General features: G+C 50.6%; 10 protein-coding genes across 10 annotated transcripts; 6 read left to right on the forward strand and 4 right to left on the reverse strand.

The window, feature by feature from the left end:
* Positions 1-155: 155 nt before the first annotated feature.
* AFUA_3G12600 (glycoside hydrolase family 1 protein) lies at positions 156-1,674 on the forward strand (the record flags this gene model as incomplete). Its single annotated transcript, XM_749268.1, has 2 exons — positions 156-1,488; positions 1,541-1,674. 2 exons carry the CDS (start codon positions 156-158, stop codon positions 1,672-1,674), a joined length of 1,467 nt encoding a protein of 488 aa, XP_754361.1.
* Positions 1,675-2,059: 385 nt separating this feature from the next.
* Positions 2,060-3,362, reverse strand: AFUA_3G12610 (uncharacterized protein; the record flags this gene model as incomplete). Its single annotated transcript, XM_749267.1, has 2 exons — positions 2,060-2,582; positions 3,208-3,362. 2 exons carry the CDS (start codon positions 3,360-3,362, stop codon positions 2,060-2,062), a joined length of 678 nt encoding a protein of 225 aa, XP_754360.1.
* A 51-nt stretch (positions 3,363-3,413) lies between these two features.
* AFUA_3G12620 (putative acyl-CoA:6-aminopenicillanic-acid-acyltransferase) lies at positions 3,414-4,450 on the forward strand (the record flags this gene model as incomplete). The annotated part of the gene is made up of 2 exons (XM_749266.1): positions 3,414-3,752; positions 3,815-4,450. The coding sequence occupies 2 exons, from the start codon at positions 3,414-3,416 to the stop codon at positions 4,448-4,450; spliced, it is 975 nt and encodes a 324-aa protein (XP_754359.1).
* Positions 4,451-5,823: 1,373 nt separating this feature from the next.
* Positions 5,824-6,742, forward strand: AFUA_3G12630 (cytochrome b561 domain-containing protein; the record flags this gene model as incomplete). The annotated part of the gene is made up of 4 exons (XM_749265.1): positions 5,824-5,896; positions 5,961-6,046; positions 6,125-6,187; positions 6,248-6,742. The coding sequence occupies 4 exons, from the start codon at positions 5,824-5,826 to the stop codon at positions 6,740-6,742; spliced, it is 717 nt and encodes a 238-aa protein (XP_754358.1).
* Positions 6,743-7,087: 345 nt separating this feature from the next.
* On the forward strand, positions 7,088-8,641 carry AFUA_3G12640 (putative serine--tRNA ligase DIA4; the record flags this gene model as incomplete). Its single annotated transcript, XM_749264.1, has 1 exon — positions 7,088-8,641. The coding sequence occupies one exon, from the start codon at positions 7,088-7,090 to the stop codon at positions 8,639-8,641; it is 1,554 nt and encodes a 517-aa protein (XP_754357.1).
* Positions 8,642-9,058: 417 nt separating this feature from the next.
* AFUA_3G12650 (BTB/POZ domain-containing protein) lies at positions 9,059-11,676 on the reverse strand (the record flags this gene model as incomplete). The annotated part of the gene is made up of 2 exons (XM_077804450.1): positions 10,278-11,676; positions 9,059-10,219 (listed from the first exon to the last, which is right to left on the reverse strand). The coding sequence occupies exons 1-2, from the start codon at positions 10,761-10,763 to the stop codon at positions 9,059-9,061; spliced, it is 1,647 nt and encodes a 548-aa protein (XP_077660601.1). The 5' UTR covers positions 10,764-11,676.
* A 299-nt stretch (positions 11,677-11,975) lies between these two features.
* Positions 11,976-13,996, forward strand: AFUA_3G12660 (Zn(II)2Cys6 transcription factor; the record flags this gene model as incomplete). Its single annotated transcript, XM_749262.1, has 3 exons — positions 11,976-12,468; positions 12,552-13,086; positions 13,150-13,996. The coding sequence occupies 3 exons, from the start codon at positions 11,976-11,978 to the stop codon at positions 13,994-13,996; spliced, it is 1,875 nt and encodes a 624-aa protein (XP_754355.1).
* Positions 13,997-15,117: 1,121 nt separating this feature from the next.
* AFUA_3G12670 (PDPK1 family serine/threonine-protein kinase) lies at positions 15,118-18,366 on the reverse strand (the record flags this gene model as incomplete). The annotated part of the gene is made up of 2 exons (XM_749261.2): positions 15,519-18,366; positions 15,118-15,462 (listed from the first exon to the last, which is right to left on the reverse strand). Exons 1-2 carry the CDS (start codon positions 17,691-17,693, stop codon positions 15,118-15,120), a joined length of 2,520 nt encoding a protein of 839 aa, XP_754354.1. The 5' UTR covers positions 17,694-18,366.
* A 125-nt stretch (positions 18,367-18,491) lies between these two features.
* On the forward strand, positions 18,492-21,024 carry AFUA_3G12680 (uncharacterized protein). Its single transcript, XM_077804451.1, has 3 exons — positions 18,492-19,850; positions 19,910-20,497; positions 20,561-21,024. Exons 1-3 carry the CDS (start codon positions 18,855-18,857, stop codon positions 20,720-20,722), a joined length of 1,746 nt encoding a protein of 581 aa, XP_077660602.1. The 5' UTR covers positions 18,492-18,854; the 3' UTR covers positions 20,723-21,024.
* Positions 21,025-21,141: 117 nt separating this feature from the next.
* Positions 21,142-24,766, reverse strand: glfA (protoporphyrinogen/coproporphyrinogen oxidase). Its single transcript, XM_077804452.1, has 6 exons — positions 24,347-24,766; positions 24,193-24,262; positions 24,052-24,132; positions 23,632-23,982; positions 23,142-23,567; positions 21,142-23,069 (listed from the first exon to the last, which is right to left on the reverse strand). The coding sequence occupies exons 1-6, from the start codon at positions 24,427-24,429 to the stop codon at positions 22,482-22,484; spliced, it is 1,599 nt and encodes a 532-aa protein (XP_077660603.1). The 5' UTR covers positions 24,430-24,766; the 3' UTR covers positions 21,142-22,481.
* Positions 24,767-26,023: the final 1,257 nt, after the last annotated feature.

The following is a 26,023-nucleotide window of genomic DNA, read 5'->3' on the forward strand; positions in this document are numbered from 1 at the left end:
ATTAAACCTGTCCATTGTCATGAGAACAGTGGACAGAATCTGGTACTCAACCACCGCTGGATGAAGCCTTTCGTCTACGACTTCTTCTGCCTTGGGCCTATACTAGCTTAGGCCATCCAGATACAGGCCACTGAAAAGATCTGGGCCGACGAGACATGGACCTGCAATCCGTTCAAGATCTCAAAGGGGTCTTGAGGCGCGACTTTTTCCATGGTTACGCCACCGCGGCGGCCCAGGTGGAAGGAGCTTGGAATAAAGACGGTAAAGGCCAATCAATCTGGGATACTTTTGCGCACACACCTGGGAAGGTGAAGGACGGAAGCACTGGGGACGACGCGGTACGCTCGTATGACCTGTACAAGGAAGATGTGGCGCTCATGAAGTCGTATGGGGTCAATGCATACCGCTTCTCCCTCTCTTGGTCTCGAATCATTCCTCTTGGAGGGTGCGACGACCTCGTCAACGAAAAGGGGATTGAATACTATTCAAATCTTGTTGACGAGCTTCTCCGTAATGGCATCACACCGTTTGTCACTCTCTTCCACTGGGACACACCGCAATCGCTGGAGGATCGCTACGGCGGCATGCTGAACCAGGAAAAGTTTGTGCCGGACTTTGTCAATTACGCTCGTGTTTGCTTCGAGAGACTCGGCGATCGCGTCAAGCATTGGATCACGTTCAACGAACCTGGTGTCTATACGCTGGCTGGATATGCAGCGGGCGTCCACGCACCGGGCCGGTCTTCATTCCGGGACCGCAACGAGGAGGGCGACTCGTCCACCGAGCCATTCATCGTTGCGCACACGGAGCTGGTCGCCCACGGGCACGTGTCCCGTCTCTACAAGCAAGAGTTCCAGCCCCATCAGCAAGGGACCATCGGCATCACGCTTCACGGGAACTGGTCCGAGCCATGGGATGAAGCCGACCCGCTGGATCAAGCGGCCGCTGAGCGCGCGCGCGAGTTCGAGATTGCCTGGTTCGCGGACCCGCTCTACAAGACGGGTGACTATCCGGCCTCGATGAGAGCCCAGCTGGGTGACCGTCTGCCCAAGTTCACGCCCGAGGAGTCAAAGCTGGTGCTTGGGAGCTCCGAGTTCTATGGCATGAACTCGTACACGACCTTCTTCGTCAAGCACAAGACCACGCCGGCGGACATTAACGACCACAAGGGGAATGTAGAGATTCATGATTTCAACAAACATGGCATTCCTCGAGGCGAAGAGAGCGACACCGAGTGGCTGCGAGCTGCCCCCTGGGGCTTCCGAAAGCTTCTGAATTGGATCTGGTCTCGGTATCAGATGCCCATCTATGTGACGGAGAATGGCACGACAGCCAAGGGTGAGACAGCCCCTTCACCCAGTGTTCTCAACGACCAGTTTCGCATCAGGTTCTTTGAGGGATATGTTGGGTGGGCACTGGCTCGTGCGGTCAAGGAGGACGGGATTGATATCCGCTCCTATTTTGCCTGGACATTCACCGATAACTGGGGTAAGTTTTTTTTTTCGTCTCTCCTCCAAGTGCAATGCTGAAGATGGAACAGAATGGGCCGCGGGCTATACCGATCGGTTCGGGTGTACCTTTATCGACTTTGATTCACCGGAGAAGACCCGGTACCCTAAGCAATCTGCTTATTACCTTGACAACCTGTTCAAGCATTTGATCAAGGGCTCCTAAGTATTTCCACATGCCGATGGAGGAATAGACCTTTACACACTGAAAGTGGAATGATGTATGCAGATATTGGAAGACAGAACTCAGGATACATACAGTCATGGAATGGATGCATTTACATCTCACAAAGCAAGCGGTTTTGTACAGAACCAATATTGCCATGGCCTTGCCATCCAGACCTCACAACGTCGATATTTACCAAACGCCTATCCATATCAAGCCAGCCATCCATCCCGCTATGCCAGACAAACGCCAGCAGATTGAGTTGATCGGAGTTGGACAAGCGCCTGCAGACAGCGTCAGTCTTTGTCCACCGTCGCAAGGAAGATAAACTCACAATCCCACAAGACGCCAAGGAACAACTAAACCAAGCCCCAGCCTGCCTGCTTCAATTCAAATAACGCGGGATCCGGCCCACGTTCCGCCGATTCTCATCCGAGCGGCGCAATAAAGGCACCTCGAAACGCACATGATGCTGGCCATCCTGACCCGCACTGGGACCGCCACTGGCGTTTGCATTTGCATTCCCCACCGACGACCGCAAAATTGAGGTAGGAAAGTATGCAGTCGAGGGCTGCGGCTGACCAGCGGGGCGTTTCGTGAGCGGTGCAAGCTCGCGCAGGAACATCTCCCATGGATCCTCGGGGACCTTGTCGCCGTCGCGGACCTTGCCTTGGAGGACGCAGAGGCGGTACATGTTTCTTTCGAAGTTGATCCAGTCCACGCCGTAGGGTTTGTGGGTGATGCCGGTGGAGACGTCGGTGTTGGACCAGAAGATGTGCGAGAGGGAGGTCAGGATCTGTTGGCGTTCTTGCTCTGCGTTGGCCATTTTGGATTGTGGGTTTAGAAGATCGGGTTGGAAAAGAGGTGGTCTGGTGGTAGCAATGGCAGGCTGAGTTGAGGCGATGGAGCTGGTAGAGAAGTGTTACAGAATCTCTGCAGGCATGGTGTTGATTATTGACGTTTTGTCTGGAGTGGTTGTTAGGGGGAGGCAGGAGGGAGGCGTTGCAGGGTGATATGGACGCGAGGCTGGACGCGAGGTGCGCACAGGATATCAACAAACATGAGGTAGTGAATGCTGTAGGGCTTGGATAGGGCATGACGTTATTTGTAGTTGTGTGTGATAGCAGTGAATGATAGTGATGGATGGAGTCCATATTCGCCTGTTTTGGGAGTATACGAGACACAGCGTGACTATCATGGGTGACATAATATGGAAGAGAGGTAGAATTCCCAGAAATTCAGGTACAAGTCACAAGTGTTAGTCATTCAGGTGTCAGATATCTCTGCCTGCTCAGGAATAATGAAGCTATAATGCTGCCAGGTCAGTATACATAAACGACCAACTTTCTCCGAACTCCAACCTGAATCAGCATATGACAGGGGTCTCGGAGAACAACCGACCAAATGAGGGGTCAACTACTCCGAATCTTATAAATCTTGGGGTTTCCCTCTTTTGTCATCATGAGACTGCTGATACTAGCCATTAAAGCTCTCGTGGTATACTCAGACAGCCATCTACGTGCCGTTCCCCACAATGCAGCTTCAGATTGAAGAACCGCCCAGATTGGAGCTGAAGGGTTCTGCAAGAGAGGTAACCCTTCCTCACACTTGTTTTCATTACATCTATTTGTTTTACTTCCGCAAAAGTAGGAGCTGACTTTGATCACTGGAAGATCGGACTTGAACATGGCCGAATCCTATCACAGCAGATCCAGGACCAAATCAAAGTCTATGAGGCCATGTTCCTGGAGGCCTCCAAGATGTCCTGGGATGCTGTCAGAAACCTCGCCGAGGAATTTCGTGAATCACTAGAGAAGAAACTGCCTGACGTCTACGCGGAGATGCAGGGTATAGCAGAGGGAGCGGGGTTGGATCTTCTCGACATTGTGGCGCTGAACTGTCGCAGTGAGATTGCCATGGGCAATTTTTCCGATGGCTGCACAAGTCTATCCTGGAAGAAACATGACAATGGACGAGTCCTGGCTCAGAATTGGGACTGGGCTCCCGCTGCGGGGAAGAATATCGCCATCATGTCAGTCGAACAGCCCGGCAAACCCAAAGTCTTTATGGTTACCGAGGTTAGTCTACTCTCGCAGTTTGTATTGGACAATACGGACTAACACTAATCATAACAACACAGGCTGGAATTGTTGGAAAGATCGGATTCAACAGCGCAGGTGTAGGCGTTTGTCTCAACGCCATTCGGGCGAAACCCTGCATCAGTTCCAAGATCCCCATCCATGTGGCTCTCCGCCTCTGTCTTGAGAGCCCATCTGCCCAGATGGCGGTCGAAAGGGTCTCTGAGCTAGGAGGTATAGCTTGCAGTGTGCATATCCTACTTGCAGACAGCACAACCGCATTGGGACTTGAACTCTCGCCATTGGGAGATGTGTATCTCAAGGAAGATGTGCTGGGAACTGTCACTCACACTAACCACTTCATCGAGAATCGGAACGTCATTGAGCCCCCATGGCTCTCCGGCTCTCCGATTCGGTTGAATCGAGTCCGTCAGCTCCTTCGTGAGCTGATCAGTGGCGGAATCGCTGGGTCTCAGATCACCCCGGGTCTCTTGCGAGACAAGATCTTTTCGGATACTTTTAATGCGCCGCAGGCTATCTGTTGCTCAGAGGATCCTGCCCGGGGTCCTGCTGTGCGATCTAGAACCATCTTCAACATCATTATGAATCTGGAGCAAGACAATGTCAGCGCGGAACTTGTCGTGGGCCGACCAGGTTCTGGGGAGGAGACTGCCGTGATACGAATGCCTTGGGCATAACGACGTCGGATTGTGGTTTAAAGAACATTGATGTCTTTTCAAACTCTCTAGCCACGTTCTGTTCTCTTCTGGACTACTCAGTGATGCGCTCAATCTCGCGTTGTTTGTTCCACGATAGGTCTGAATGCTGTAAGACATATAAGTAGACAATGCATTGTGCAAGACAATAGCGGCATATCCAAGTGTTCCATTGTGCACAGATCTTGAGACACTCTGTCTCGAATTTCCATGAGCACATCGATGAGACAGATGCCGTCGAAATGTTTGTCCCTCGTCAGTCTATATAATGGCCTTGACTTGCCCTTGCAATGGTATCATTGCCATCATCATCATCCTGATACTCGTCAGTGATATCCACTCTTCTTAGGATATCTTTTCATTGAAATTATTCGACCCCATTCTTATCTCAGAATACCAAGATGTCTACCTACCACGACACATTCAGTGAACGCGACGCCCTTCTGGCCGCCCTCCAGAAACAGACGGACCTACTGAACGCGCACCCTGAAGAGGCCGATATTATAAGCAAGGCAATGAATGATATCGAAGAGAAGCTTGCAGCCTTGGGACAGGAGGAATCCCAGGACCTCCAGGCTGGTCTATCCCCAGTACTCGAGACGTTTACCAACCCTCAGCTGCAGACTGACGGATTCTCGTGCCCCCTGAGCCCCGGTGAAGACGCTGATGACAGTGACAGTAACACTGACATGGATGATAGTGATAGTAATGAGGACGAGCTGAACGACCATCTCCGTGAGAGATTCTGCAGCCATGAGTGCGACCATGAGTCGTGCCGACTTGCCAACGAACATTGGTATGGCTGCAAGTCCCAACTCCAGGATGATTGTGATCGCGAAATTGCTTGAGACCAATGCTAATCTTGTCTATTAAACATTTTCTAGGACGTCTTTTCCTGTTTTCTACTTGTGAGGCTGAGCTTGTGTTCTGTTAACTATGCAGCAGATCGAAGACGATGAGGTTGTTGATTTTGGCTTCGGTTTTGATCTAGTGGGTCAGTTCTGGATCGCTTATGATTTTGTCTGGGAGTAACATTAGCAGATCTACTCGAACCTGATATAAAATCAACGATCTTGTATTTCTTGTTCTGTAGAATCGGCTGGTGTGCGTAGTGGCGTGGAGGAAACTTCCAGGTTCATCGATTCCAACATTCTCCCCCGTCGTTCCTCTTCTCCGCATTAGCAATCGGCCCCTTTGAATTCGTCATAGACCCAGCCAACCTATTATTTTAAGCTGCAAGCATCTTACCATCAGACTTCTGGCTGGATCTCTAATCTTTCCTCGATAACACATATCTCCGTACCTCGAAGACCTTCTGGAAGACGCTCACCGACTTCTACAGTAATATCATACTCATGGCCTCTGCCACAGGAGTCCCTCAAGAACATCCTCAGACCATTGAGGCCAGAGAAGATGAGCCATTATTGGGTAGACCAGGGGCAGTGACGCAAAGAGAAAGCGATCCTATTTACCGCAATTTAATCAAAGGTAGGCGCTGCTGAATGTGAGGTTGTCTGGCTTGATACTGATTCATCTGCTGCAGGGACCGCCGCAATTGCTCAGTGCGGCATATTGCTTGTAAGATAACCCTATTCAAGCTAGCATGGGCTGCATGCCTGTTTCCTGGCTGTCATTGTGATTGACACGGCTTCCTAGCTTACGGCTCTCGTCTGGGCTGGCGTCTTCTCCCATCCCTTGATCTTCTTTTCTGCGCATCCGGTACGTTGGCCATAGCACCGACTTTTAGATGATACAATGGAAGATGTCTAATTTCTCTAGCTGCTCAACTCCTCCGCTATACTTCTCCAAGTACAAGCTGCTCTCATCCTACAGCCAACTGCAACGCCGCAGCAGAAACTCCTAGGCACTCAAATCCACTATTCCCTGCAAGCTATCAGCCTGGCTGCTTTCCTCACCGCATTCACCATCATCGAGATTAACAAGGGCGATCATCCGCGACTGACATCGCTGCATGGCATCTTAGGACTAATTACCTACATCTGCATCATCCTCCAAGCACTGCTGGGACTTGTTCAGTATTTCTTCCCTGTCAAGATCCTTGGCAGTGCTGATGCGGGCAAAAGACTGTACAAGTACCACCGCCATTTTGGATACTTGCTGCTTGTCTTGGAACTGGCGACCGTGTCAGCGGCAACCCAGACGACGTATAATGTGGCTGTCCTGCACACTCCGCTTTGGGGCGTTCTTGTTGCAGCGGTATTAATTGTCGCTGGAGTCGGTGCCAGGATCAAGAAGCACAAGCTGGGCTTCTAGAATGATTTTCCTCTCCAATAGTATGCTAGGAAGTGCGAATAGTTACGCTTGGGGAACAGGAAATGGCCGACCTGGACTAAAGAGAGGGGTTGCCCAAGATAGATTCCTAGCAACAGACATATATAATCTGTATCTGATGGAAAAACAGAGAAAATACGAGGAAACACCCCATACGAAGTATATGTACTAGGAAGGTTGGCATCGAGAGCATAGAAGTGGTAGAAAATTACTAGAAATGCAGAGTCCCGAATTAGGAAAGGCGGCGACAGCTCAGATCTTAGCTTTTCCCTCCATCGACCCATATCTCCTGCGCATTTATACCTACCTTCACGACCTCGGCCTGCCATGGCGTCGTTTAAATCACCGTACATCTGCCTCAATTGCAGATTAACGAGCAGACTCACCCGACGCAACTTCGCCGCGTCTGCTCGAACCTTGGAATTGCTGCGCCCCGCAACCGCTCCGAAACCCACCCCCGACATCAAACATATCCGCCAGAACGCAGAGCTCTACTCGAAAAACAGCGTGGATCGAAATTACCCGACACACGCTGACTATCCCTACAAAATCCAAGAGCTCTCGGAAGAAGCAAGGCGTCTTGATCAAGATCTCAAAGCGCCGCGGTCCCGCATCAAGCAATTGGAGAAGACGATAGCGAATCTTGCGGCATCCGCTCGCCAAAATGGCGCGTCAAGTGCCATTGAGGAAGAATTGGCATCTCTTCGGTCAGAGGCACAACGATTGAAGGATGAGTCGCATGCAATGAATACCCGGAGAACAACTTGCACCGAAGAAATCCAACGGCTCGCCCTATCCCTACCGAACCTTTCCTCGGCCGATACCCCTGTTGGAGACGACCCAAAGCTCGTCACGTACATCAATTTCGACCCTCAATCCCCGCCAGAATGGGTTAGCCGTCCAGATCCGTCGCGGTCTCATGTCGCTATCGGCACCGCGCTAGAACTGATCGATTTTACAAGCTCTGCGACCACCACAGGCTGGGGCTGGTACTTCTTGACAAACGAAGGAGCGCTGCTGGAACAAGCCCTGGTTCAGTACGCCCTCAGCGTGGCCCGCAACCGCGGCTGGAAAGTCGTGTCTCCACCGTCGATCGTCTACTCCTACATCGCTGAAGCGTGCGGCTTTCAGCCCCGCGACCAGCACAACGAGCAGCAGATCTGGGCCATCGAGCAGAGCGACAAGGACAAGAGTAAGCCCCAGCGCTCTCTGACCGGAACAGCGGAGATCCCTCTGGCAGCCATGTACGCCGGTCGTGACCTTGACGCTTCCTCCCTCCCCCTCAAACTCGTCGGCGCCAGCCGCTGCTACCGCGCCGAGGCAGGCTCCCGCGGCGTCGACACCAAGGGTTTGTACCGCGTGCACGAATTCACCAAGGTCGAACTCTTCGGCTGGGCCGACACTCTCCCCGCAACCATATCCTCCGACAACCTCTTCACCGAGCTCCTCGACATCCAGACCGAGATCCTCACCGCCCTGAACCTCCCTTGCCGCGTCCTGGAAATGCCCACCACAGATCTCGGCGCCAGCGCCAGCCGCAAACGCGACATTGAGGCCCTCTTCCCGTCCCGACTGCGCGTCCCCGGTTCCAGTAGCGGCAGCGGCAGCTCCTCGCCTGACCTCGAGTCCGGCTGGGGTGAAGTCACCTCCGCCTCGATCTGCACGGATTACCAGAGTCGACGACTTGGCACTCGTGTGCGCGGCGGCTCGGCGAAGGAATCTCGCTTCCCCCACACCGTCAATGGGACAGCGATGGCCGTTCCGCGTGTACTGGCCGCTATCCTGGAGAATGGATGGGATGAGAAGCGAAAGGTGGTTGTGATTCCGGAGGTGCTGCGGAAATGGATGGGCGGGATGGAGGTTATTGGAGAGAAATCGTAGGCTCCATCGGGCATTTCTGTTATAAGTTCTCCCTCTCTCGTCTCCGCTGTGTATCATGCTGCACAATATGTAGAATATGCTGGACCTTTTGTTTCCTAAGGGAGAAGACCAGGCTGATACTTCGAATGTAATACCGCCTAACTAAACTAACTGAACAACTTCATCACACTACGTCTGGAGATCAAACAGTACGGGATAAAGCATTGCCTTTAGATCGGCAAACCAACACTTGAATCACATGGCATAATATAGCAGGGGGTATCGTGATCGTATCGACGTAACGAGAAACAACCGAACAAGAAACTCCGCCGTTGTCGCGTACATAAGCAGCCGTGTCATTATTCATTCAAATCATATCGGATCATATCAGAAGCAAAAAAGCGCGTTATAGGCATCATTATTCGTTATCGTCACTCCTCAATCCCAAGGGATGTCTTCGTCCTCGACTTTCGTGCAGGTGAGATACGGCAACGCGCCGAGCGCCGAGTCGCCCAGGTCGGTACCCTTCAGGTCCAACTCCAGAAAATTCCTCAGGAGCGGCTTGACGATCTCCCGGGCCAGTCGCTTGATTTCGTCCATTTTACGCTCAAAGCGTTTGAGGACGTCGCGAGTGTAGAGCGAGTCTGCGGATGGGGTGGGGTGCACTTTGAGGAATTTCTTGAGTTCGTCGTGCGAGAGGTAGGCTTGTGTTGAGGGGGAGCCTATGAGTCGGTAGACCTGTGCTGGGGTGAGAGGGGGCGAGGGAGGAGGGGCCCGCGATGTGGTTTCCTGGGTGCGATGGCTGCGGCTGGTATTGTTGCCGGCGCTAACGCTGATGTTTGCGCCGGCGGCGGGCAGACCGTTCGTCGAGGCGTTCTTGAGAATCGGAGCCGGCGGAGGAGTGGTGTTGTCCACGAGCCACTGGCGGAACAGGGAGACGGCGAGCCAGTCGAGATATGCGTTGGTAGGGGTGACTCGCTCGCCGCGGGAGGTGGTGAGCGTCAACCGCAGAAGTTTCGAGTCGACGCGCGCCCTGAGGTCTTCGAGATCCTCGACTTTGTCCTCGATGATGTCGAGAACCGAGTTCGGGAGCGGCGAGTACGAGCCGTTGCGAAGGTGCGGTAGAGCCGCGGGCCACTGGCCCACAACGTGGATCAGTGCCTCGGAGAAGATGACCCGGCTGCGCGCGAGGTATCCCAACTTGAGGTAGCTCGGAGGGTATTTGGCAATCTGCTTAAAGAGTCGAGATCCGAAGCCGAGGAGATGATGGTCTACTCGAGGTCCAGTCACCGCCAAGGCATCGTACATGTCCGCAAGCGCAAGCAGAGACCGACACTCGGCATAAGCAGTCGCAATGTTGACACTATTGAGAAGAGGAGGATAGTTGTAGAACAAGCGAAACAAATTGTCGTAGTCACGTATAATCGGATCCATCTCCACAGGTACTGTAGTTGCTGTGTGAGGAAGGTTGACCACGGATTGCATCCCTGCCAGATTTGCCATTGATCGGATGAAGCCAGTTTGCGCGCTCGAGGGTTTGGTCATCGACGGTGGATAGTGGACGGCATCGCTCCCTACGACGTTGGAGAACGTTGGCTGCTATATCCTCATCTCATCGTCAGTTGTTGGACTTGGTATCGATATTGTTCAAACTGACCTTCTGGACAAGTATAGGCTCTTCGTCCTCCGCCTTATTTTCCCAGTCCAACTCGTATCTCCACCTCCGCTTTTCTGGGTGAACTCCGCATGCGCCGCTCTCTGATTGTGCAAGGGTTGATCCGTTGGATAGCGACGAGTTATCCTCACTGATCCGGGACATTACCCCCGTATCGCTGTGCTGAGGCCGCGCTGTGCCCTGTCGCGACCATCCCTCGCTCGTACTGGCCTCGAAGAACCCGGAGCATTGTGCCAGTATCAATCGATGCAAAAGATAGCGTCGTTCCTGTCCACCGGCGCGTATCACTATCTCTACATCACCAGTGTGGGTGAAGATTGGGAAATCGTTCTGCGGCTGATGAGAATGACCCCCATTATGAGAACGACTCGAGCGATGGCGGCGACCGCTATGCGAATGACGCGACACAGAAGAGGGTGCGCCTTGCATCGGCGCAGAGCGATCAAGAACTTGGGCTTGAGAGACCATTCTAACCTCGGAAGTGGAAAAGGCTTAATGATCATGGCCTCCGAATCAAACTCAGCTTTCAAGCGCTTGGGAGACCACTAGGCGACGGACACCAGAGAGAGCGGCGTGCAGTGTACATTTAATATTCGATAGAGCCAAAGCAATCTGGTTGAAAACAGGGAAGCCAAGGGATTGACTGCTTGATAAGATTGTGCTAAAGAAAGTTACCCGCGTTTGTTGTGATTTTTTAGTGGGTTCATTCCCCGCTGCGATATGGTGTGCGCCTCGTGGAATGGACAAGCCAAGGGACTTCCGAGGGGAGACTCAGGTGAGACTAGAGGGTATCTCCTCTGTACTCCGTAGATCGACGATGCGACCATGAAGGTCCCGGACAAAGAGATCATTGGCAAGATTCAGAAGCTGAAACAAGAGACGGAAGCAGTACTCCATAGCAGTCAAGCGGTAAATATCCACACAGCAGTACAACATCTAGAGGTACATCACGTCCAGGTACCTACTTGGTCGACTGTGGACTGACGGAGTATCCCGCACCATGGAGGACCGACTCCACCACACCGTGGGTTGTTTTACCTCCCTTATGTTCTTTTACAAAATGAACTAATTAGCTTCCATGCATCATCATAAGGAATTAAGAATCTTCCAATGATATCACTAAGGTTGATGGTGGTACACCTATGTACGTTATACCCGGGTGGACTGAATGAATGTACCTCTATTAATAGGTACCTTGGGCATTTGATACCGGAGTTCGTGTATTGAGACGTATGAAACGAGACCGGAGTTTTGATCTAACCCGCTTCGGCATAAACGGCCCGGTCGTCAAATGATGACTCATCCGATAGCCCCACCAGTCAGTTAGTTAACTAATCAATCAAGCTGTCGATACGCCGTACTCCCGTACCGAAATATTAATTGATGATCGTCATTGTCCCCAAACTCCTCCTTTCATATCTCCTCCAGGCGTCGGATAATTCGTCATTTTCAGACAAATGTCCTGTATTCTTGACTTGAGTTGACAGTCTCGTCCGGCTCAAGAGATGGTTTGGTGGTTTGAGAAAGTGTACACGGCCTTCGACTTTTCCTGACACCCTAACTCAATTATGGCGAGTGTCATGCTCGGATATTCTCTTCTCGGTTGTACAGGATAGCCAGTCCGTCCAGCATTGCATAAGGTAGCCCTACCAGCCGCTAGTCTATGACACCTCTCAAGTCATGACCAAAGGTTGTTACACCTGCCGTCGCCGCCGCATTATCTGCGACAATGGCCTCCCCACGTGTCGAAAATGTCGCGATGCGGGGAAGGAGTGCCTGGGATATCGTAAACCTCTTGTCTGGGTCAAGGGTGGTGTTGCTAGTCGAGGGAAGATGATGGGACGCAGCTTTGATGATGTCATGGGAGCTGCAGAAGCTCAAAAGACTGATATCCACGATTCGAATACTACACTCGCCGACGGTACGATACCTCCGCCCACCACGGAAGCTCATGCTCCAATTGAATCGGACAGACTTGCGACAGGTAGGACCGATGAAACGCCAAGTGCGTCAGATGTTGGTTCTATCGGTGAGGCTGTAATAAGCACCGCTGGCGGCTTGGTCTCCACACAATGTACTACTCCTGCCGCTATCTATATCCCGACGCCTTGGGGGCTGGTGGACCCTGTGTTGAAAGACCTCAGCCCGCTGTCGAGGTTCTACATCCTTCACTGTACGTCATTGACCCTTCTTGCCTTTTGTGCCTTCGGTAGGTAGCAGAATGTGGACCTTACTAACAATCTACCGCTTTTTCAGTCAACCAGCATCTAGTGAGCTATCTTGCGCTGTATTCCGATGTCCGAAATCCGTACCGTGATTTGACCTTCTTGGTTGGCGATTCCCCTGTCCTCGCTCATGCTCTTGCTGCGACAGGGGCTCTGCATCACGCAATCTTGAGAAATCTGGAGTTCTCATTGCCCTGGTCCCCAGACACGGCGGGAGATGGCGGCACGGCGCTTTCTCCGGAAGAGGTGGAGCGAGCTGTGATAAGTTCCATGGCCAGGCGGCCTTCTTCCAAGGACTATGAACACTTTCTTGGCTTCAAGCAACGCGCTCTTCGTCAGCTTTCGCTTGACATCTGTGATCCAATCATGCGGAACGATAACCGGACATTGGCAGCAATTATGGTTCTCGCTCTCATGGACGCCATCGAGTCAGGAGACGGTGCGTGGAAGTATCATTTGGAAGGAGCGAAGAAATTGCTTAAGAGCCGGCAACAATCAGAGTCTCCGACTCAGGCGCAGGGCATGATGAACTGGCTGGACACCTTTGCCATTGATGGCTGTCTCCTGTAAGCCTTCCCGCTTCCTGATCAAACCATCTACTCAGATAAGAGCTGATCAATAATTTCCAGAATTCAATTAATGGGATCCACCCTTGCGCGCCCCGGCTCTCTCACACAGCCTTTCTATTCCTCCACCATGGGCCCAGCGGTTTTAAAGCGTCTGGAAGAGACCTCCTGGGTCGGTTGCCCAGCCTATCTGCTCGAAGTCATCTTCTTCGTCGAGGCTGGACATTTCATGGCTCCTGGCAAGGATCCTTTCTCGCAACACACAACGTCATTTTCCTCGGTCTTTCTGCCCGATGACTCCAAGCCGCTCCAATCTCCCGAGGCCCTCCTCGGGCACATACAGGCCTTTGACCCGGTTGCGTGGGCCGAATCAATGCAGTCTTGTCTCTATCTCGAGGATCTATCGATGCGCATTACCCTCGCCACCATCTACAAGGCTGCCGTCTATCTTTACGCCAGCCGTGTCCTCTCCCGCCCACAGTCACAACGTAACTACATGGTTACCACCTCGTTCAGACTTCCTCCAGATCACGGCGCAATAACCAACCTCCTCATCCACCAGATTGCACTCATCCCGGTCGCCGATCCACACTTCAAGTGCCTTATCTGGCCCACGTTCATCGCAGGCGCGGAATGCCGTGATCCCGCACACCGCCCCTTCCTTCTTGAGAAACTCCGCACTCTTTACTACGACGTCACGAGCGTCAATGTCCGCAACGCCGCATGGGTGCTCAGCCTGATGTGGCGCAAACGCGATCAACGGCGACAGGAGCGGAACAGGCGACGTGCAGAACAGGACGAGCTTTTCGACCAGTCGCCCCGCTCGCCTTTGACGACTGACTATGACGACGATGATTTCGATTGGATACAAGAACTTGACGATTCACGAATCGATTGGCTGTTTATATAGTACCTTTTTTACTTGTTTCCTAAGTACATATTTGTCTACGACGTGTACTGGCTAGTATATAGACATTCTAAATCTAAGAGGATCGTGAATTGTCGATTTGCGGACCTAGTGACATTTATCTCTTAAGTATCTATTGTATCACTCTTTAAATCATTAAGATACAATTGTTCGATATGTCCAACTCCCTGCAGTGGCAACTGCGAAAGCAATCCTGTAATAGACCAAAAGGGTATAGCCACTATTCAAACAATAGAGGCCGAACGTCATGTTCGACTATATGATCGCATTGACAAAAGCTATGTGACAGGAACAGCAATGTGTATGGATGGGAAGAAACAACATTTGAAAGAAACGAAAGGAGAGATATCATTTGGATAGTGGAGGACGAATTTGAATAGAAGAAGGGGAAAGAAAAGAAGGATCTTGAGAACCAAAAAAAGCCCGCTCAGTGTAACAAACCGAATGGTATAATAACAGAGAAGAAACCCGAGGCAACAAAAGTGCGAAGGTGGGAGCCAATTGTCGGACGAGTCGTCCACTTGCAAGGACTTGTTCCGAAGCTCGACCAGGCTTTAGAGTCCTTTTCCCGTATATAGCTCGGGAGGTCGGCGGAGTAGAGTAGGTACGGCGAAGAGAAGTCAAGAAAAAGAGGTAAAGAGAAGAGAAGAGAAGAGAACAAACATCAAACAGTACGACAAGCGACAGATGCATACGCCTGCCCATCTAGATGCAGCAATATCGATTCGAAAAACACGCTCATCATTGCAAAAATGCAATATCAAAGTAGATCTCCCAACCAGACAAAGGGAATTCTCTCAGATGTGAAACAAAAGAGAAGCTATGGTTTAATCAGAGGGGAATATACGGCTGGAGAAGGCCATGTATGAATCTCGAATATCCGCACGTCGAGCGAGACAGACCAAGCAAGAACATGTATAGCGTCTGCCAACATCATTTCGGAGTGCCTATGGGAAACGGGCGACGGAGGTCTGAAGGATAATAGCTAGGCAACCGGCTCGAAAAAAAAATAGGACCGACATCAGAGAGGAAACCCAGTGAGCGGGACATAGACCCTTCGAAGATAAATCGATAATGTCACCATCAACGTTCGGAAGAGCTGCTCAGAAGACTGCCGCCAGGCCGTTCTTAGAATGGCGTCTGCTAAATCTTTTCCGCCCTTTGACCGAATCCGAGTCGTTAGGCTGAGGTTTGACCAAGGTTGCCCGCCCAGACGGGCCGCTCTCGGATTGAAGCTCTGAGTTTCGATCCAGTGTGTTAGCGTGGCTGGATAATCCAGAAGACAAATCTCTGAATGCCTCATCAGAGTACGACCCGTTGCTCTGTTGAGCTAGAGCCATTTCTTTCGCACGGTCTAGCGTATCCACCCATTCTTGGACAGACAAGGCGGTCGCACCCATGGTACTTGATGATGGCTTTGGATCTTCAAAGACGAGATGTTTGTCGCGCTGTACGCATGAAACTTAGCAGAAGAAGACTTGAAGGGAAGTAACGATGAGCATACAGTATCCACAATCCAACATGAAAACCCTTTCGAATCCGTCGCACTACGATACGACGTCCCCGGCGCGAGCAGAGAAATCTCCATCTTGGCCTTCTTGTCGTCCCCTCCTGCTGCAGCCATGATGATCCGTCCTGAGGAAGTAATCATGACCAAACGCTGCCGCTTCTTTGTCGTACTCCCACCGAAGAAGCGCGAAAACTTTTTTGGCGCCTCGACTTCACTGCTCCCATTCTTCGAGGCAGGACTATGGCCGGCGGGAGAGCTAAGGACCATCCAGTTTCCTAATTTGAGTATCCTTTCGTTCGTCTTGGTCAGGACAGGGGACCACTCAATATCGAGTTGACTCGGAGGAGGCAGTTCTGTTACCAATCTCGGCACTACTCGGGCGTTGGAATTGGGAGCGTTCGAAGGTGCCGTGGAGATAACGGGGGGGAAACTATCATTGTCACCACCCCCATTAAGCTTGATGGGCTCACGAGGTGGAGGCACGTACGCCCTGAGTCGAGGTGCTTTGCGGGTCCATAAATCCGAGCCCCAGTTCACACCTTGGAAAAACTCATGGTTCTTAATATGTTCAATCGGGAGACGCCTAGCCGGCTCAAGGACCAAAAGACGCTCGACGAGGTCTCGAGCAACCGTAGGGAAGCCCACAGGAAACTCGTACTCAAGCGCGACGATTTTTTGAAAAGTTAAGTACTCGTTCGCAGCCTTAAACGGAGGACGACCGGCCAGGAGTTGGTAGATGATGCAGCCAAACGCCCACAGATCACTAGCCTTGCAGGCATTCTTATCCGTCAAAAGCTCTGGACTAACATACTCTGCCGTACCGACGAATGAGCTTGCTCGTTCATCTTCAGGGATCTCAGAGGAGTCGAGTGGTGGCATCCCACTTGAGTTCTGATCGGTCTTCTTTTGATTGTTAAGGATTTTCGCCGTGCCAAAGTCAGTGATTTTGATGTACATTTGGCTGTCCAGAAGAACGTTCTCTGGTTTCAAGTCGCGATGGATAACGCCGCGTTTGTGCATGTAGTCGATAGTGTCAAGGATCTGAGCACCGTAAAACCTGGTGCACTCTTCATCAAAGGTAGTCATCCGCTTCAACACTCCTAGCAACTCGCCCCCCTTGCAAAGATCCAGCACGAAATACAACGAGCGCTCATCCTGAAAGGTGTAGTAGAGTCGGACAATGCCGGGGTGTTCTGTGAGTCGATTCAGTGTGTCTTTCTCGATGTTGACGTACTTCACCTTCTTCTCCTTAATGATGTGACGTTTGTCGAGAATCTTGATCGCATATTCCTTCAATGTCTGACGATCCGTCGCTAATACGACAGTACTGTATGAACCCTCTCCCAATGTCTGTCCGAAGGAGAAATCGCGGACCCCCTTTTTGATATACCGCGCCACCGGCTTGCCATTGGCATCAATTTCTTGCCTGACGGAGACAGCTGCACCACGCTCTTGCCAGTCTTCACTGCTCGTTGGCGGTCCATTCTCCATGCCATAAGGGGACCCGGACAGTTGTGAGGTTCCTCCGCCACGTGGGTGAGCCCGTGAGGACTGACGCATTATTGGCCCATTACCAGGGACACGATGCACAGACCGGTAAGAGCGGTCACTGTGACTGTTATCGCGCACCGGAACCCCAGCTTGATAGGCAGCAGAACCACCTCGGGACTCTGCACGTGCTAGGCTTTCCGACGCGGAGGAGGCAGCAGAATCCGTACGAATACGATAGGAGCCCTCGCGGGCTAACGTCGAGGAGGAGCCGTTCGGATAAAAAGCGGATAGAGGGCGCGAGGAGGAGTTCTGAGCAGGATGTTGTTGCTGTTGCTGTTGATGTTGCGTTGTGTAGGGGACGTATTGTGGAGTTTGGTGCTGTGGTAGGTCCGAAGGAGGGAGAAGGGAGTCGTCGGAGGTTTTGGAGTAGTTTTCAGGAAATGAGGGGATAGGAGGCTCTTGATCGTGCTCGTTCGAGGTTTGCATTGACGCCGATCGCATCGTCGACTCGAGCTCTAGATCTGGAACTGGAGCTGGGGCTGATTTTGCTGCTGTGGTTAAGGTACCGGCGCCCGGAGTTGGAGTCGATGTATCCTCAGATGAATGCAGAGAGGAATTATCTGGATTTGCAATCCGTAAACCCCCCAAGGACTGGGACAGACTCAAATCCCCGTCCATGATGGGCACGGATGGTGGATGGCCCGTTACGGACCCAGGTTGCAATGGAGAAAGAGTGGTAATGCGAATCGGGGCTTGAAGGCGAAAGCTACGATCTCGGCGGAGGTAGCAAAGAGAGCGATTTAAGGTGCAGTTGCTGAAGCCACGGACACCGTAGCGGCCTCAAGGAGAAAGAAGAGGTTGTGATTGATGGTCGAGGGAAGGGAAATATTAGTCGCCCGTTTGGTGAATGGACTTGGAGAGGGGTGGCCGACGAACTATGGCGGCGGTCGGGGGAGTAGTGGGTGATGCATGATACAGCCAAAGCACCACGAAAGACGAAAAGGGGGAGCAGCTGGTCGATGTTGATGAAGACAAAAGCGACGAAAACGAAGGAACCAGAAAGAGTAGCAATCAAGAAGATGGGAAACGGAACGTCGTAAGCCAGAGAAATGAGAAAAGTGGTGAGAGGGGACTAAAAAGATAATAATAACAGGTACCTCCCTAGCGATGCAGTGGAAGAGGCTGAGTCGGGTTGGGGCCCAAATGAGGGAGATGGAGGACAGCGACGACAAGACAGAAGAGAAAAGAATGTTGGAGACTGAAGGTCTCTTGTAGGATAACAGTCTTATTTTCGAACCTTGAGATGAACTTGAGTAGTTTTTTTTGTTACCGTAATTGCGCTGATAGAGATACCTACAGAGTACTGTCGTTTTGGCCGTGCCTGATATAGATTTATGCCTGAGGCAGCAGGCATCAAAGCATGATGCCACATTCAACTTGACGTATGCAGTATGCAGTGGATAGCTATCTCATGATGTGCACTACATGCATTCTTTCACATTGAAAGTATTAGACCTCATTTTAGAGTGGATCTACCAGGCTATGTCATTGACAAGCATGTTACCTACTAGCAAATTGCTGTCTTCTCTGAAGAAGGGTAACTCTAAACTATATACAAAACTGCCCACGAAGATCGACTCCATGGCTCTTTCCCAGCTTATCGCGAGTATCACGAATGATCTTTCTGCGTTTGGCAAGTGGAGTCAGGTAAACATGTATCACGGATAGATTCATTACACTTTGACGGGGAGTCATCGTCTGCATCAATATTCTTGACATGGCCGTTCCCTTCTTTTCTGTGATCCTCCTCCGTTTTAGGCGAATCCGCCACAAACAGTCATGTTCCGGTCCAGACAGACATCCATAGTTCTCTCCGAAACAGACGTTCAATATCACCTTGAAAGAACGATTTTCCGCCAGAAATCTCGAGTCTTCCGTCTGCCCCAACCGCACGTACATCGTCATGCCGTGAACCGTGATGGCGCAGCTTTCATCGACTCAAGAGCTCACTTGGTTGACTCTATCTCGGACAGTGAGGAGCCAGAGTCGATATCAAGTTCAATATCCGACGCAAATACCGACACTAGCTTGTTACAGGAGAATAACCAGGGCATCCGTGGATCATCTCCCTTGCCATCAAATGCCAAAGAATCACAATGTGGATCACATACATTTGAGCTGAAAAGAACCACCATGTTGCAAGATCTGAGTCGGAAGGAGAATTTAACAGATAGACTTCATTGCAATTGCAAGCAGTGTTCCTTAGTTAACGGCAATCTCCATACGACAGACAGGACTTCAGGGCTGCAACATACTTGCTGTTTCTCTAGAGCCAGTCTGCTAATAAATGAGTCTGTTAGTTTGCAAGCTTCTTCTTCAAAGGCTATAGACAGGTCATGTCTTCCATACCGGCAGTTGAGGTCACATTTATTAGCAGGGGATCCGTGTGACCTGACTCCAGAAAGAAGACCTAGATTGTTCCGGACTTCACTGGACTTCACCAGCTCATGCTTTCACCACGCAAAAACATGTTTGCTTGACCCTGACCTTCGAGAAAGACTCTCACATTCACTTCGACGCTTTCGCCAACGCTCACTCACTGCCCCAAGACATTCCCGTTATCCTAAATCTCTGGATTCTTCCGACGATCCTCAACACACTGACACTTCTCAAATTGGGACTCTAATCAGCAGGGTTGATCCGAGACTTCAACCATCGCACTCAGCAGCTCATTACGTTGGTAAAGAGTTGGATTTTCCAAGACGCTCGATGGAAGACTACTCAAGAAAACCGGGCGAAGTCAATGGACATCGTCGGGTCCAAACCCACCCAAGCGTAAGTGTAACAACGCCCGGATTAAGATATTTTGAATTGTAATGTCTCATCAAAAACAGGTCCAAAATAACAACACCGAAGATGACATGTGTGTAGTCGGCGGTACAATTGTCCCAGTGGCCTCGGACGAGCATAAGATACTCGAACATGCTGAGCAAGGACCAAATCCTGGACCACCTTCGGCCCAGGGCGAGAGCGTCGGGGATATTTTTAAACGCCGCATGAAGGACCATCGCCGCTTGAGACGCTGGAAGGCTTGGTTTGAGGCACAACAGATCTTCATAAATACTACTGGGCAGCAATTCGCCGCAGAAAATCGAGGACAGGGGCCGGTCCTTGTGCCAGAACCCGCTTGGTTGCATCGACAGGCGGCTCTCATGGGACAAGAGGCGGTGCGCATAGCACAGCAAGTGCCTTATATGGAACAGCAGCCAGGCTTTGGAGCACAGACTGTCTTGACCCCTGATACGCCTCAGCATGACAGTCAAGTGGCAGGCACCAATAAAAATCGTATGTCTGTTCTAGAGGAAGCCCTTGACGGCACAGATCCGCCACTACTCGCAAGCTCCAAGCAATCTCTTGCAGAGTACCTGATCTTCAAGAAAAGACCATGTTCGAGTCGCAGAAACTCTGAGCCAATAGATATTGTTCGTACATATCCTATGCGGTCTCAGAAGCTGTGTTGCTAACCTGTGGCTAACAAAAAGAAGAGTATTCTTCATCTCACGGCATTTGAGAATTCAGCTGCCTTTCGCGACTACATCAACGCTACCACTGCCGAGTTGGATGATCCATTTGCGCAGGATGACGCTACCGATTTTGGACTCCTTGCATTGAGAGACAGGCCGGTTGCCGAATGGGGCCGTGAGTGAAAGAGTATGCATCAAATCAACCTCTGATTTACGGAGGAGTGTTTAAGACTTGGTATGGACTATGTGAGCATCCAACTGCTGCCTTGACAGCTACCCTTCAAGTGTCCGACGAAGGGGAGTACGAAGTCAACAGAAGCAGTGCACGTGTTTAGTAAATTGGCGCCTTTTGCTGGTCGTCCCAATCCCATATTTACACTCTAGCTCCTGCTGACTTTTTATGTTTCGTGCATCTTCCGCAAACATCAATTTTATCTGAATGAGCGAGATGCTGGGATATGCATCCATAGACTTCGAGCTGTCATATGAAACAGCAATCCTAAATGTGAACTCCTGGGGGTCACTGTAAGACTCAGCTTTTCCTACTGTAAATTTTTGGGACCCTTAGCTTCAGAATCTCACATAAGCAGAGTGACACTAAGTATAGTGACATGTGTATAATTTTGAGACACTGCTTGAGGTCCAAACTGTTGTCTACAGGGTTATGTTTGCCGGGAGTTATTTCGAGACCTTAACCATCAATCCTGTCTCCATACTTACGCGTCCTGTACCCATGACTCAACGAATCATGGTGAATCCCAAAGTCGCCATTCGCCACAGAATGACGGAGACTTGAAAGGGAGACTGGAGATCCGCCAAAACAAGCTTGCCTTCTGAAGATCAAGCTGTTTCCATTTGGGGAATAGAGCTATCTTGAGACTGGCCACCCATCGTGTTTCACCCTTGTGACAAGTTGACGGGCTGAACAAACTGATTATATCATCGCCCCTGGACGCGTGTTGCTCACCGTTCCGTTATAGATCCATGGACGATGCCGTCGGGGCAGCGGATCCTAACGTTATTTTGGTCCAATCGGGCGGGGGCTTATGCAGCTCATGGATTTCATTATTGGCTAGGTAGTTACCTTACTTTTGAGCACGGGTTATGGCACAGGTCGCAGGATGCTGTCTTCTGGCTTGCGAATTTGTGCTGACTAAACTGATATTTGTCTCTCTACGTGGCGATCGTTATCAATTCATTAATGCAGTATTGCTGATTGGAGTATGCTGTATCTCTCAATTGTGGCGTCAGGATGGAACTGGGCAAGTATTGTACAGTCAGAGGAACTGGATAGCAATAATGTTGATTACTGATTGGTTACAGTATAGCTACTCTGTAGATACTCTGTGAAAGAACTATTGTGGATCTGCGATCGCTGAAAAACGGATATACCTCGTGGTGGAGGCCACTGGAAGATGTACTCTTATCCTGTCTTTGAGTGATGCCTTATCACACAAGCCCAAAACGGCAGGACTGCTTTACAGATGAGATTCAGCGCAAAGCAGGCTGCTTCAAATTGATAGATTGAAATCAGATATTAGTGATATACTATAGCTAGCAAGAAGTCTCAACTGGAGCAGTTCTATATAAAAAGATCACCTCAGGCCAAACGAGCCAGTCAAAGAAGGATCAGAATGATGGAATTCATCAGAATAAAGGGCAAGGTATATAAAAGATGCGAGGAAAGTCTAACAACATTGTTTATGTTTGAGAAATGGTATAGCAAGATTGGTAAAGGAGCAAAGGGTGGTTGGAAGAAGAAAATAAGGTGGCTCACAGAATGAAACGCCAGCGAAGAAGTCCTCGGACGTCGAATTAATAGAAAATGCTCCGTTGTCCCCAGTCTCGCTTCTAGACTTTTTTTCCCCCGTTGAAGACATCATTCAGTATTAAGATTGACATAGGTTGATCAAATCATCGTGGTACATGAGAAAGGAACATTTTACTGGGCCTTGCTCTTGGCGAATACCTGAGCACCGTCCACCAGACGTCTTTCAGTGTTCTGACGACCGTTGACGAAGTCGGGGTAGTTGAGAGTGAGCTCAACAGCACCGTTGACAATGTTGTCAACGGCTTCGACACCCAGCATGAAGGAGTGGTCCTGGTTGCCAACCTCGTAGCGCCAGCTACCGAAGCGGCCACGAGACCAAATGTCCTTGTCTTGCAACTTGGGCAGGATCTGAGTGAGAGCACCCTCACGCTCCAGTGTGGGGGTGGGGTAGCCATGGTCGAAGCGGCGGTGGTAGGTGGAGACAATCTCATCGGTGGGCTTCAACATCTCGGTATTGACCAGACCCTGGATGCAGTCGGCCAGGATAGTCTCCTGGTTAACAGGCTTCATAGAGGATTCGGAGACCTCCAACATGATAGACCAATAAGGGCCCTCCTTGGCCTCAGTGCTCTGAGGCCTGGAGCCATCGGCAAGCTGCATGGTGGGAAGCTTCTTCGAGGCCTCAGGCTGGTTGTAAGGGGAGTAGTTGGAGAAGATGGTGGCACGGTAGAAAGGGCAGTTGTCCTCGGGGAAGTAGAGCTGAATAGCCCATACGTTAGCACAAAAAACGGAGACTGCAGAACGGAAACTGGGCCTGTAGTATTGACTTACCCAGCACTTGTCACCGATTCTCTCGGGGCGGGAGCCACGAACACCAACACCGATGACGTGGGTGGAAGAGTAGAACAGCTGCTTGGTGAGACCAACGAGCTCCTGGTCGTTCATGGCCTCGGCCAAGAAATCAACAGCCATGGTGGAGACAAGCTTCTTGTAGCCGATGGTGGTGCCGTCCTGCAGCGTCACCGTCTTGTTGTTGGCATTGACCTTGGTAACCTTACCCTTCTCACCGAAGCGGGTTCTCTCCTTAGGGAGAGTGTTGGCCACGGCAATCCAGATACCACCAGTACCGCCACGGGCGGGGAAGCGGAATGTAGCGTTCGGACCCCAGTTACCAGCGGTCTTGCCGAGGATAACGTTGGTCGTCACGGCCTTGAGATTGGGAGCAGCAACACGCTCACCGAGCCAGGCGCATTGCATCTGATTTACATCAGCCTGTTTGTTCTCAAGTGACGGCAATCCGATGCCCGATTTTCAAACGTACCTTGGTAGTGGGCACAGCCCAGACCTTGAAGTTGTAGGGCCTCATGAAAAGGTCGGCGATACCGGTGCCCATCATGCGAACAATCCACTCGTCAAAGGTCTTGGGCTTGGTGTTGGCGACACGAGCCTCAAGAGCGGCATCGATCATGCCATCGATGCACTTGACCTGCTCCTCCTTGGGAAGCATGGAAATGTTGTTCTGGAAAGGATATGGGACCCATTGGCCTTGGCAGCGTACGTAGGAGATACGCTGGTGGGTGTACCAATCATCCTCCTTCGGAAGGGCCTCATCGAGGCAGTCGTCGAAATACTTGTAGTGGGAGAAGATGACGTGACCACCGACATCGTAGAGCTAGCTACTTATTAGACCATCTGTTTTGAATTCATGATCAATTGATTGTCCCGTCAATGGTAAACGTACGAATCCCTCGGGGGTAACATCGGTAGAAGCAAGGCCACCAGGAGTCTCGTTGCTGTCAACAATCATCCATGAGGGGCCATCCTATCATCGGCATCAGCTATGCGATCAATTGCGCTGCGAAATCGGCATTGAAGGACGTACGATCTGGTTGAGACGCTTAGCAGCACCAAGACCAGTAGGTCCGGCACCAATGACGAGGACGTCGACGGAGCTGGAGGGAAAACCCGCAATGTCAGTTTTCACTGCAAGAATAACAACATGCCCCTGAAGAGCTTCGAGAGGGGAGAGTTCATACATATCGGGGTGGGTCATCCTGCCTTGTAGGATATCCTGGAAGCTGGGAACGCGATTCAAAGTTCTGCGAGCGAGACTAAGCATAGAAAATGCCAAACTGCAGGAGACTGCAGAATATAAAGGAGAGTAAACGAGAGAGTTTGGGACTGAAGACAGGAAGACGGTGAGCAAGAAGGAGGGGAGTAAAGATAGGTGTATCGCAGAGCGGTCGGGAGAACGAAACGTGACAAACAAGCTGTGGGGAATGCCTGTTTCAAATTAAAGTCCTGAGGCCAATCAATAGTCAAAGGCCCCAACAGTAGCAGATTGTACCTTAGTTGAGCCCTGGAAAGGAGAGGGGAAAGGAAAAAGGAGAAATTGGCCACCATCCCCAAAAATAATGATTTTAAATATAATAATGTTTATTATTTTTTAAAAAAAAAGGGGGGGGGGATTGTTCAAGAATTATTTTGGAAATGGTCTGGAAACAACTGGGGCAGATAATCCACGGTTATGAGCAATTATTGTTAATCTACTCCGTGCTTTTCTGGACCTATCTATCCTAAAGTGCCATCGCTGCCATGAACCCTACCACTCTGTCCTACCAACCACAACAGTCTCTTTATGCCATCTGGGTATTTCCTACGATCTTGTTGGATAATTTAACTACGGTATCTGTGGAGGCCTGCACCTTAGCATTAGCATACCTAATATTCAATCTTCACCTGCTCTATCATATTTCTGTAGATGGCCACAGACGCGCTTGGTTGCACCTCAATATCTAACCCCATTAGTATCACAACCTTCAGTCTACGTACCCTAAATAAAGATATCTACCTTGTACCAAATTTCTGCGGCAGCTACACAGAAGTGACTAAACCCTTTGCGGATCACAAGATGATACTCCGTAGATTCCGTAACCCAGCTGCTTGAGATGTTGACACAATTCGCTTATTGTCCAATCCCAGAGCAACACAGGCACAACATCATCTTCATCTCAATGTCTTACCCAAGATCTATGCGCTCCGCAGCTTAGCGAAGCATATTCCGGTGGCATATTCCTCCTTAAGCCCATAGGCGCCGAGGGCTGGGAGCTGGGAACCTCAAGAATGTCACTTGCGGCTTCATATCAGACCGGATAACCTTTTCAACATTTGATTGCTTGTGGCAACAAAAGCACGGAACGGAGCGCAAACAGTCGTTCTTAATCCAGTACAAATACGAAGTAGTTACTTCTATACTGGGCTTGTTCTTTTCCATGCTGGCAACGGTTGTGATCGAATAAAGCCACTTTTGTGTTTGTTTCACGATCACTCTCAAGAGAGATCGTCAGTCTAGCAACCGCTTCCATCCGGAAGATGTAGGTTGCTTGCAGGAAGCTCCACAGCCGTCCTTGCTTCGGTTATTCTAAGGAGTAAGTCAAAAGATATCCGTCCTACAACTCCGTATCAGACATTGAAAGGCATTCCCTCTGTGCACTTCAGAGGAGCCAAGAGAAAAGAAATCGGGAATAGTCACCCTTTACTCCGTCCGGTAGATAGGCACTGGATAAATCTAGTTCGATTGTCCATGATTCTTTGGATTGGCCAGCATTTGCGACATTCTGGTCCAAGCTTGCTGCTCGGAAACTGATAGCTTGGCAGATCCAGCAGAGGATGGTTGAAAAAAGGGCCCCACTGATTATCTTCTCTAGAAAGAG

Source organism: Aspergillus fumigatus, chromosome 3 (assembly GCF_000002655.1).
Source record: "Aspergillus fumigatus Af293 chromosome 3, whole genome shotgun sequence".
Taxonomy (NCBI): Eukaryota; Fungi; Ascomycota; class Eurotiomycetes; order Eurotiales; family Aspergillaceae; genus Aspergillus; species Aspergillus fumigatus.